Consider the following 12,035-nt stretch of genomic DNA (forward strand, 5'->3'; position numbering starts at 1 on the left):
CTATTACTTTCTTGAATTGAGTTTAGTTAATTGAAAATGAAATTTTCTGGGGAATCCTTTAAATGTCAATTTTTTAACCCTGTAACAGCATCAGATTTTAATATGCTTCACCCTTATAAAAAGGTAGTTCAGTGGATAGTGTCAGACTGCTTTCATTCAACATAGGTTGTTGATCCTCAGTACTTTTGTTTTATACTACAAAGTATAAGTAATATGGATAGGCAATACATAAATTAAACCACTAGACAAAAAAAAAAAAGAATAAAAGAAAAAAAAGTAATTTTTGATTCCTATATCCTATAATAATAAGTATAAAATGTATTAATTAAATTTTCTTTCCTTTTGAATATAAAAAGTTTTCCTGTTTACTGGAACAATTGTTTCATAAATTGACATTTTACAAATCAAGTAAAGTTATTAATTGTAAAAAAAGTAGAGTAAATGAACTTGGGATTATAATCATCATTATTTAAATAATGAGACCATATTAGCATAATACATCATTAAATGTTTAATATAAACAATATTTCTGCTTATAAATAATAATTGATGCAGTTTAGGGTAGTTTCCGCCTTAAACCAGCAGTTGCATCAAAAAGTAATTTGTTTGGGAATTCTCCTCTCATGTCAAGCATATAATAAAAAAATTTTCCTTTGACTTTAATGGGTAGCTGAACTCTAGCATTTTCACGACTTTCTGAAGCACTCATCTAAAACAAATAGTAAAAAAAATTATTTAATTGAAAACACAAATTAAAAATGGTATTGAAAAATATTAATATACCTTTGCAATAGGTACATCCATTATACTATTTTTTCCAAAAGGCCCATAAGTTACAAAAGACACTGATTTCCCACCTTTTCTTAAAATCAAATAACGAACAGATCTAATGGTGTAGGACCAGGAAGCAAGCAAAAATAGGTAACCTAACAAAAAAAAAAAAAAAATATAAATGTTACATTAAAGTAAGTAGTAAGTATATTTAATAATTATAATTGGTAATATATATAGTTTTTACTAAATAATTCAAAACATTATCCAAATTATAGTCTCAAAACTTTTATTGTTTTTACACGTCCAACGTTTCGGCCAATTCGGCCATCTTCAGGGACAATCTACTACAAAAAGTTTCCATTATATGTGTGATCCTACAACTATTTCAAATATTTAACAGGTCAAAACCTGGGCAGAATAGCCTGTATGAAGTGTTTGGAATGATTAAATAATATGTTTCATAGTGAATTAAGGTAAGGTAAATTATAAATAATAATGTTAAATATTTGAAATGGTTGTAGGATCACACATATAATGGAAACTTTTTGTAGTAGATTGTCCCTGAAGATGGCCGAAACGTTGGACGTGTAAAAACAATAAAAATTTTTGAGACTATAATTTGGATAATGTTTTGAATTATTTAGTAAAAAATTGCCAGTCTCAAGAAAGAATTTTATGATTATAAATATATAGTTTTTATTGGAAGAAGATAGTTGACCCTATGAAGTAGATTGGAGGAAGATAGTCTGGGTGGCGGTCAGCGAAGGTATCAAAATAGTAAACTATTTATTGTTAAACAACATTTCATCCCACTTTGCAGAGCTTTAAGAATGAAGTTCTGCTGTTAAAAATTCAGTTATTTATGTATTTTATTATTTATATAGCCTAAAGGCAGTATAAAAAAAAACTTCATTATTATTTAATTAATTTTTAATAAAGTATTGTCTTGAAACTATGATCATTTGAGGCATAAGACAATGAAGTGATGTGCATTTTTTATGTCTCTAGTATCGAATGGTTAACATATCTGTATACGATCTTCATTATATAATTTAAGATTGAAAGTACATCTCTTACCTTGCGTAATCATTAGATGTAATACTTATTCTTTTGTTACTAAATATATAATTACTTTCACCTTTACTTTAATAAGATTTAGTAAACCTGTTTGATTATTCTATGGTATTCACATAACTGCTTTTCTGACCTCTATTTCTGCATAAAATACATATTTTGAAATTTTCAATATCCTTAAAGTGAATTTTCTGTTCCACATTAAGGCTTTCTGCAAGCTTTAAAAATCTTAACCACAATCTTTACCTAACCTCTTTCGTTTAATATTTTGGTATCGTTATAGTTTAACATCTTTAATATTTAACTATGATGAATCTTTAACAAGAGCCTCTAAATGAATTTTATGTCTTATAGATATCGAGATTGGTTAAATAATAATTTAATAACAAATTATTTATTTTTTCTCTTTCATATTATAGAGATTGGTTAAATAACAATTAAATAACAAATTATATATTTTTTCTCTTTCATATTAGTATTTATTCTCCATATTAGTACTCCATACCGTATTATTATTTAACTATTAAATTAAACACCTGTATTTTCTAGAAGTAAGGTATAAAACGTTTTGACATAAAATTTTCCTTCTTCTTGTCCTTCAGCTTTCCTCTATAGTGGGTCTTAGCGTAGAGGCATTCAGCTAGGAATTACATTCTTCCCTAATTCTCGCTAGGTTCCTCGCCTGTCGGAGATATGTCTAATGTCTCGCCTGGAGATATGTCTCGCCTGTCTTTTATGTCTAAACTTATGTCCTTATCCATGCTGTGTCGTTTCCTTTTAGACTGTCCAATTCTGAGGCTTGTTGCTAATTTTCTTTGAATCAATTCTCTCTTACAGGTGATTTGCCCAGTAGGAGAGGCCTCGCTGGCTTGGGACAACTGGCCTCATCCTGGCTGGGGAATACCCCCCAGGACTGGGTACCTGTTAGTCCATGGGCCTTTATTCGATTTATTCAGACCATCCCTCCTAAGAGGGATCCCCCATCTGCCATCCGGGAGACCCCATTTTTCATTTTCCACATTATTCCTGTTTTATTTTTTTCCAATACATATTTATTAAGAAATTAATTAGTTTAAAATAATTATAATAAAAATGACAATAGATAAAAATTATGATAATTTATTAGTTGATGGTAAATTTTTACAATTCATGTTCAAAATGCATGTATAGTGATAGTGAAGTAATCAAGGCAATACCTTAGTATTTATAATAATTAACAATTACTATTATTTCTTTACTGAGAAACCATTTATTATTGTCTCTAAAATTCCATCAACTAGTATTTTTCGCATTCAATTTTTAATTCATTTATTTAAACTAACTAGAACAGTTATTTCTAAACAAAATGGTTCTAATTTATCAGGGTAAATTCAACACAGTAGGTGAGCATGTACTCACTCAAGTGTTATTCCAACACAGTGGGTGAGCACTCATACAAAACAAATGAGAAAACAGTCAAACATTGTTGTCAGCTATAACCTAGCACCATTAAATGATTTATATTCATGCATATTTAGGCACAACCTCTGAAAGGAATCTGTTGGAGGTCTGTTTAATTTTAAAATGAACGGAGGTCAACAGCTGCGATCCAATTGGAGGAACAATAACAGTGTAACCTAAAAAATAATAATAGTGTACGTTGTAACTAGCAATGATAGAACATTGTGTATAAGTGAGGACACAATGTAGCCATTCCTACACATGACCAAAAATAAATCTTTTCAACGGTAAGCCTCTGGGCTGACAGACTTTAAATGTTTAGAGAGATTCAAGGCTGAATATAAAAAAAGTTATATTGAACATTAATAGACCATTATAAATAAAAGAAATATTACCTACAACACCACAGAACAAAGTAATTCCATTTCTATACTTCTGCTCTCCAAGATTAATTCTTCGCCACCAAGGTAAATTTTCTCTCCCTTCTTTAGGAACAGGAGCATCTCTTAAAGTTGTAAATGCAAAGTGCGACAAATACATCCAAAAGATGAATTGAGATACACCAAAATAAGTAATATACTTGAAATATTTAGGATTATCATATTTAAAAAGGATTACATCTTTCACAACATTAGTGTTTAATTTCAATAATTCCTGGGAGTGAGGAGCATAATTTTTAAAAAAAACATTTCCTAAAATTTTAGTATTGACTATTCTTGAGGCTTTGAAAAGATTTTTAAATATTCCAGGACGGAGTAGGATCATTTTGATTCTAATAAAATAAACTACTGGCAAAGTTTTAGGTCATTTCAAACTGAATTATCAACAAGACTGTCACAAAACCAACATCCCCAGTTATAACCACTATACAACCTTTGAAGTATGTAACCTCTCTTAACCTTCCTAGAAGAAAATGTTAGTAGCTGATTTGTATCTTCGTGGTTTGCCGACTGAAATTTGAATTTTCTTAACCATTTCGATACTCTGGAACTACTGCTAATTTTTAAACTTTGTTATAAATTATGGATTGATGTTTATTTTTTTCAAAGTTACTTTAGTGCTCATGTAATTCAATGAAATGGCTTCTCCTTTAGAGCAATTCGTTCACAGCGTTAGAACTTTATCTTCTCAGGGTAAGTTTTGCAGGTTTATTGCTCAAAATCTTTGATATTATTAAGTAAAACATACTTATATATGTTGCAGGTAACTTCAGAGACTTATGTGAGTTACTTTGCAAGTCAACTGATATTTTAATTAAAAATGGACAACATCTTGATGCAGTTCTTGAGTGCTTACAACAACATTCTCTTGGAATGCTTTCTGTTCTAATCATCAAACTCTCACTTCCACCACCTTCTCCAGCGTCAAATGCTAATCAAACTCAACCTGCTGACTACCAAGAGATTCGCTTCACACAAGTTCAAGAATTCATTTCAAGTTGTGTTGCGGAACAGATCAGATATGCTCCTGATGTTTGTACGTAGTTTATTTTAATGTAATATTTTTGTTTTAGAATTTTAACTCCAGAAATCATGACATTTATATTTGTTTCTTAATAATTCATGTTTCTCACTCCTATGTGTTGGTGTCTAAACAAAGTGTTTGTAAATTGGAGTGTTATAACTTAATGTGGTAGAAATAGTTTGATATCTATTAAATTACGAACATTTTACCTTACTCCTTGAAATTTTATTTTATCCATATTTTAATTTGTTTATGGCCATTTTTATATTGATTACTATTTACAAATTGTTGCAAGGCTTATCAGATGTATAATGCATGTTAAGATGCAGATCTTTTGCATGCTATAGTTAAGTGATTTGCAATTTCGATGTTTACAGTTTTAAACAATAGGAAAATTAAAGAAACAAAACAAGAAACTACACAATGAAAATATCTGTATAATAATATTAATAGTAATTATGTTTTTGTTTTTATTTAGTAAAAGATCACTGAACTTAATCTATTGGTGGTTTTTATTGGTTCTTGTCTTGTTTGTAAGTTGGTTTTTAAATGAAATTTAGTTACTTATACACAAATCTCGGTTTGACAGCAGTGGCCATGTAGTCACTTGAACATTTTGAAAAAATGGGGATATATATTAGACCTGCTGAACTATATCTCTGTTGTTGTAGGATATAAGATATCTTATCATTATCTTATTACTGCTCTAATTGGGTTACAGTTATCAATTTCCCGCTTGCTTTGTTTGCTTAAAATGGATGAACAAACCCCCCAAGGGATCCTTTTCAGTAGAGGTCGGGCCTCAACAATTCGCATAAATAAGAATCAGTTTATTGTAACAGGTAAAAAATAGTTGAGGAGGTCTATGTGTAAGTACCATTGTTGTCTGTTATGACCTGACATTATAACAAGACAGTTATAACTGAATCATTTTTATGCCTGACCTCAAATGAAAAAAAAAATCCATTAGGGGTTTGTTTATCCCTTTTTAGTGAGCATTATTTGCCAACTTTGGTCCAATTCAAGCTGTAATTATGATAATATCCACTACAATAGATCATTGTCTATAAGAGAGTTCTTGCCCTTCCGTCATTTGTTGTTACACTAATGCACTTTTACCAAAATTTATGTTGAATAATGTTGAAAGAAACAATCTTTTGTTGATTGGATTGCATTCTTCTTTCTTATAAAATTAGAAAGTTATATTACCTAGGAGTGTTTGATTTGTTCTTGACTCCATTGAATAGAATGTTGCTTCTTATTGTGATTTTCAGTTTCTTATGAATCAATAAAATTTTGGGTTTCAGTTTAAACTCCTCAAAAGAGGGGTCTGTTACTTAATGTTAGGTTATTCTATACGCATGGTTGTTATTCACACTAGAGACAATGTGGTTCTACTGCCTAACTGACTTACTAATTTTACCTAGGTTAAATGAAATTAATGATCCCTGAAGAGGCTGATAGGCACTTGTGTAAATTCAGGATATGTGATATGTAAATTCACAATATATAAATGTTTTAATCTGATGAAATGAAATAAGCAGAATTTTATTTATATTATAAATTATTTTGATAATTGCTCAGTTTAATAAAATTTTCAATATCTAAATATGCCATTTTTATTATATCAAACTTGAATGATTCATTGCTAACGTTGTATAGTTAAATTTTTTTAATTAGTGACTAGATTCCAAAGTGATTTAAACTTTTTTGTTTTTTTATTTCAATCACATATTTCTTTTAAGTTGTTTATAAGATAATTTTTTTCTCAGTTGCAGAACTTTGTCACATGGTAACACAGCAGTTAGTTGAAGCTAAATCACCAATGAGAGGAATTGAACTGATTTCAATTGGTATTAAAAAACTGCAGATCAGTGATTCTCATTTGACATTAGTTCATGCTGATTTGTGTCAACTTTGCCTTTTAGCAAAATGTTTTAAGCCTGCTCTTAAGTTCTTAGATATTGATGTAACATCTATTTCTACCCAAGAGGTATGTATATATTTATATGTCCATTATCTGGGGTTCTGTTTGTCAGGAATCCAATTAACCAGAGTCAATCCGATTTTTTTTTTTTTCCCCAAATGAATAATAAATAATATAGGATGTCTAGCTACCAAGAAAAGTCAGGGAATTCAAGAATAAATTTTGCTAGTTCAGGGAAAATTTGGAAAAAAAAATATGGAAAAGTCAGGGAATTTATTTAAACTACTTTGCCAGACATCCTGTAACTTGGTTATTTTTAATGATGATGAAGTGAGGCAAGCAGTTTTCATTGAATTTTTGTAGAAGTATAAATATATTAAAAAAGATTCTAAAAGACGAGTGAAACAAGGTCTGTGTTGTTCTTCCAAGAAGACAATGAAAATTTTTATTTTAACCGAAGTCAGATGCAAAGTATAAATTACAAAAAAAAAAAAGGAAAGTAATTTAATTAAAATATATTTATTTACACAATTTTAAATATGATTTAAAAGTGGTGTGAATCAAACTTCAAAGTAATGTACTATAATACTATAAATAATGTACATAGATATGTAAGAAAATTGTTAATGTTATTTAAATAATTCAATGAATATATACTTTTTGTTATTAATAAATGTTACATTTATCCTTAATTACCCTTTTAATTAATTTATTTAAAACAAATTTATTATCCTAGGTTTTCAATTTTTTACTGTCCTTCCCCCGTCATTATACCAGATAATGCAGGTTCCATTGTATTAATAAAATTTGGCCTTTTAAAAATGATTGGCTTCCCACTTTCTGGCCTAATCTCTTTTAGTTTTGGTTCGAGGTGCAATTCCTGATTTAGAAGTGTAAGATCCAGGCTATATTATCATTGGCCTTATTTTTTTTTTTTTCCAAATTGCTTGTTTTATACATTTTGACTGAAATGGAAAAGATGGGTGTCTAGAAAATAAGTTTATATTATATAATTTTTTTTTAGGGTGTTCAGTTTGATGCTAAATATTTTCTTCTTTATTATTACTATGGAGGCATGATCTATGCTGCTGTAAAGAACTATGAAAGAGCTCTTTACATGTTTGAAGTTGTAATTTCTACTCCCGCTATGGCTGTTTCGCATATTATGCTTGAAGCTTATAAAAAATACATCCTGATTTCTCTTATACTTCATGGGAAAGTAAGGTCATTTTTTTAAATTATCTCTTATAAACCTTAAAATTAAATCGAGTTTTTTTCTATATATTCATGTGAAAACTATAATATTATAACTAGCAAATCAAAGTTAAAAAATGTTTTCCTTTTCTTCAATATTAATTCTATGTAATTCCATATTACATCTATGTAATTCAATGTCAGTTGGTGAGAGAAAATTTCTAGTTTTTATACTTAAAAGCTTAATGTTATTTTATAAAAAATATTTTGTAGAAACTTTTTACATCTTATTATCTAGAAACTCATTGAAATATTTCAATTTGCAGGTTTTGCCAATACCTAAATATGTTTCTCAAGTTGTTGGAAGGTTCATAAAGCCTTTAAGTCAGGCTTATCATGAATTGGCTAATGTTTATGCTACCAACAGTACTGAAGAATTACGGCAGATTGTTACTAAATATGCAGAAACTTTTACTAGGTCAGTAATTTAATAATTAATAGCAAATAAATTAAATATTCTGTTTTATAATTATATTTATTTATATGACAAATATTGATTATCCAGGGATGATAATATGGGCCTTGCAAAACAAGTTGTTGCCTCCCTCTATAAGAAAAATATTCAGAGGCTAACAAAGACATTCTTAACTCTTTCCCTGTCTGATGTTGCCAGTCGTGTTCAACTTAATGGTCCAGCAGAGGCTGAGAAATATGTTCTTCATATGGTATGAATTTTTAAAACCATAAATTTTAACATCATTAATTATCATACGTGTGTGTCACATATTTACTTAAGGTTTTTATATCGTTTTCATAAATTAATCAATAGACGTATGCGAACCTAAATCATATACTTATATTAATTTCTATTTTATGTATGTAGTGAAATTGATAACCTTAATAATTTAAATATATTATTGTGGACTATCTACCGTTATTAGTATTTAAAAGTGACCTTTTTTCATGTGTTAATATAAAGTGTATAACAATATACTTAAAATATGGTATCATTTACTTTGGTCTGGGGGCAGCACGGAGTTGTACTAATGATTGTTGTCTACAAAAATTCAGCATATAAGGATGGACAGATTCAATGTTTCGAAGATAAAGTTAACTCCATGTAACAATAAGGATCAACAGATCATAATGTTCTTATAGTTCATTCATGTGCTAATGTTTTTAATTTTAGTAGAAATAAATATTACTTATATTTTTTTAATTCAAAGTTTGTTCATTTAAGATTTATATTCTTTAATGTTTGAAATAAAAGTTGTATTATTACTTATATTTTCAAATTCCGTAGTATGTTTTGATGAGATCTTTCCTGAATTTCAAATTATGGGTGGGGGGGGGGCTTAGACCTGAGTCAAATTTTATGTTATTCCATATCAGAAGGGGTTTAGTTTGAACAGAATGATAGATGGAAATAAAAATAGTATATTGAAAATAGGTGAAATAATATCTGTATAGAGGGGGTAGGCCGAAAGGGATTTAATATTGCTAGGTCTATTAGATTTAAATTTAGATCATGGGATACTAATGTTGCTGAGATAAGATTGAAGATAATGGGGGTCACCATTTTTTAGTAAGCTGAGTTGTTGATGAAATGTGTGCTTCACTTACTTAATTTAGTCCCATTGGTTACCTTTTTATTATCTGCTACTCATGAAGATGGGGATGCCAACCTTCAGGCTGTGTGCTCCCAATGCCACACTTGGAACTACGGTCTTAGCCTGACATACTTGCTTTTCAAAGGAATACTTTTGGACTTTTGTGCATATTTTAGGAATACTTGCTTTTGTTTGTGACTGAGAGGGCAGGTCAAAGCTCCCTGTAAAGTCTACAGGTTCTAACAAGTCTGAGTTAAAGTTCCATTAGGTAGCAGTTGCCCCTGTTCTTCGTAGATGACCTCAATACAAGGTGGTACTTGTGTCACTAGATGACACTTTCATGGTTATTGTGTTGATAAAATTGTCTCCACAGTCAAAGGCCTTACAAAACTAAACTAAAGGCCTGTGGACTGGACATCCGGAAAGATTTGATGTAAAAAAGTGACTATTCTTAAGCATTGATTTAAAGACCAAATCAATAAAATGTGAAACACCATAACTTATATTATATAGCATGATTTTATTTTAATTTAGTTAAATTTTGTTTTTTAAGATTAATTCATTGATTTGCTAATTAATTTGTAAAATTTTGTTTTTTAAGATTAATTCATTGATTTGCTAATTAATTTGTAAAATTTTGTTTTTTAAGATTATAAAAAACACAGTTTTTCTACTATCTATTATTAGAGAAGAGTTAAAAATGAAATAATATTCCAATTCAGATTTCAGTAAGAAAAAAATATAACTATTGGATGCCTGTTTGTAGTGGTAGTGATTACTGGCTACAGAATCTTTACTCTCATGTTATCATAAATTAGTGAATGATTTAACTAGATTTATGAGTGATTTGAACAAATAACTAAAGCAAAAAACAGAATATGAATCATTTCCTACCAACTTTAATATAGTTTAGGGCATAATTTTTAACCTTCCTTAATAAACTTCTTTTAATTCATGCCAATATAATGAAAGTTAAGTTAAATATCAAATAATAAATGCTGTTATCTTAAAGTTTTTGAAATTTTTTTAGTAAGAGTTTAAAAAAAAAAAAAAATGATGCAAAGATGGGTAACCATGATCCTAGAGATTTTATGTTGTTAAACAAAAAACTAGATTATGGGAGTGGATGAGAAACTGAAACAGTTTTTGAAAGCAGTTCTGTGTTTATTTTCCTTTAAAGAAAATGTTATGTAGCTTCCAATTATTTAGGAACTTAATTTATCTAGAATTATTCATGAATGCATTTGTTTACAGATTGAAGATGGTGAAATATTTGCTGCAATTAACCAGAAAGATGGTATGGTCATATTCCATGATGATCCTGAAAAATATAATAGTCCTGCCATGCTGTGTCGTCTTGAAGATGAGGTTAGTATTTAGTTCATTGAATCTTTGATGTTTATAGTATGAAGTGCCAGAATGTTTGGATGAAATTTCTATAACTTTTAATTACCAATAATTAAAAAGCATGTTTGCATCACATAAAGTATTAAAATATATATTAGAAGGAAAAAAAAAAACAGTTCCACTTAAACTCCTGAAGGGTCTTGGGTTCTTTATTATATGGAGTACTCTTTCTAGACCGATTTTTGTGTAAGGAGGTAATTTGATGAAGATCACACTCAACTGCTAGGCTTTACCTCCTTAATTACTTATTAAGGGTACCTAGTTCTCAGGAGATTCCGAATCCACAGGGTTAACTCATGACTAATTGAACAGAAAAAATAATTATTAGCCACAGCTGGATTTGAACTCAGGTCTGGAAGTTAGTGATACAGTGCATTCCTTAATTAAGCAACCCCCTCCATCATTTTGTAGCATATATAATACATATGTATGTGTATGTATATATATTCCTGGGAGGGAGGATTTTGAACAAAGAATATTTAGTTAAATGTACAAAACTACGTTATTTTATTTTTCATTGTGATAGATATTTAATTATGTACATATCAATATTGAACTAATTTTTTGTGTGGCAGATGACTCTCTGCACTGAATTAGATCGTAGAATACAGAAAATGGAAGAAGAAATTCTTGTAAATCCACAATATGTAAAGAAATCTTGTGGAGCAACTGAAGAAGACATCACCTCAGGCCAGACCACAAAGATATCTTATTTAATGTAGCACTGGCAGTCCAGTCACGCTCAATACTATAAGTATTTATTCTTTCGATGTATAATTTGTATTGATTTTTCTGTCTTTCTTTTGTAGCTCACACTGCTGTTCATAATATTTTTAAACATGTTTGTGTACTGATAAATTGCTTTTATACCGCTAGCGTTATGCTGTATAAGTGAACACAAGTGGCTCTAATAAATACATCTTTAAAATCCATTTAAAATTTTGTATACAGCTCATGAATACCATTTCTTATTTGATGTATTTAAACTGAAATGTTTTAGTTTTTTGTTTCATTTCAGAAACTATTATGATTTATTTATTATGTGATCTATAAACAAATTGATATGTAAATCTCTTTTATCCACAACCATAATAAACAAAAACTGGATCTCTTAATTTTTCTAAAATTAGAATATGGTTTTGCTT

The 12,035-nt window shown here is 29.2% G+C and overlaps 2 protein-coding genes across 2 annotated transcripts; one reads left to right on the forward strand and one right to left on the reverse strand.

Moving 5' to 3' along the window:
* Positions 1–487: 487 nt before the first annotated feature.
* Positions 488–4,171, reverse strand: LOC106687243 (transmembrane protein 223). The gene is made up of 3 exons (XM_014431008.2): positions 3,684–4,171; positions 784–926; positions 488–709 (listed from the first exon to the last, which is right to left on the reverse strand). The coding sequence occupies exons 1-3, from the start codon at positions 4,051–4,053 to the stop codon at positions 557–559; spliced, it is 666 nt and encodes a 221-aa protein (XP_014286494.1). The 5' UTR covers positions 4,054–4,171; the 3' UTR covers positions 488–556.
* A 29-nt stretch (positions 4,172–4,200) lies between these two features.
* On the forward strand, positions 4,201–11,822 carry CSN3 (COP9 signalosome subunit 3). The gene is made up of 8 exons (XM_014431007.3): positions 4,201–4,421; positions 4,492–4,764; positions 6,525–6,745; positions 7,704–7,898; positions 8,200–8,351; positions 8,439–8,598; positions 10,738–10,851; positions 11,466–11,822. Exons 1-8 carry the CDS (start codon positions 4,367–4,369, stop codon positions 11,610–11,612), a joined length of 1,317 nt encoding a protein of 438 aa, XP_014286493.1. The 5' UTR covers positions 4,201–4,366; the 3' UTR covers positions 11,613–11,822.
* Positions 11,823–12,035: the final 213 nt, after the last annotated feature.

The sequence above is a fragment of the Halyomorpha halys genome, unplaced genomic scaffold, assembly GCF_000696795.3.
Source record: "Halyomorpha halys isolate HHAL.00 unplaced genomic scaffold, Hhal_1.1 Scaffold934.1, whole genome shotgun sequence".
Lineage (NCBI taxonomy): Eukaryota > Metazoa > Arthropoda > Insecta > Hemiptera > Pentatomidae > Halyomorpha > Halyomorpha halys.

Excerpts from the sequence above, each read along its gene's own strand:
- LOC106687243 (XM_014431008.2), bottom strand. The coding sequence starts at position 4,053 with ATGATCCTACTCCGTCCTGGAATATTTAAAAATCTTTTCAAAGCCTCA. Across the intron at positions 927-3,683 it reads TTTGTTCTGTGGTGTTGTAG|GTTACCTATTTTTGCTTGCT; the intron begins GTAATATTTCTT and ends TTTTTTTGTTAG. Across the intron at positions 710-783 it reads TGGATGTACCTATTGCAAAG|ATGAGTGCTTCAGAAAGTCG; the intron begins GTATATTAATAT and ends TATTTGTTTTAG.
- CSN3 (XM_014431007.3), top strand. The coding sequence starts at position 4,367 with ATGGCTTCTCCTTTAGAGCAATTCGTTCACAGCGTTAGAACTTTATCT. Across the intron at positions 4,422-4,491 it reads TAGAACTTTATCTTCTCAGG|GTAACTTCAGAGACTTATGT; the intron begins GTAAGTTTTGCA and ends TATATGTTGCAG. Across the intron at positions 10,852-11,465 it reads TGTGTCGTCTTGAAGATGAG|ATGACTCTCTGCACTGAATT; the intron begins GTTAGTATTTAG and ends TTTGTGTGGCAG.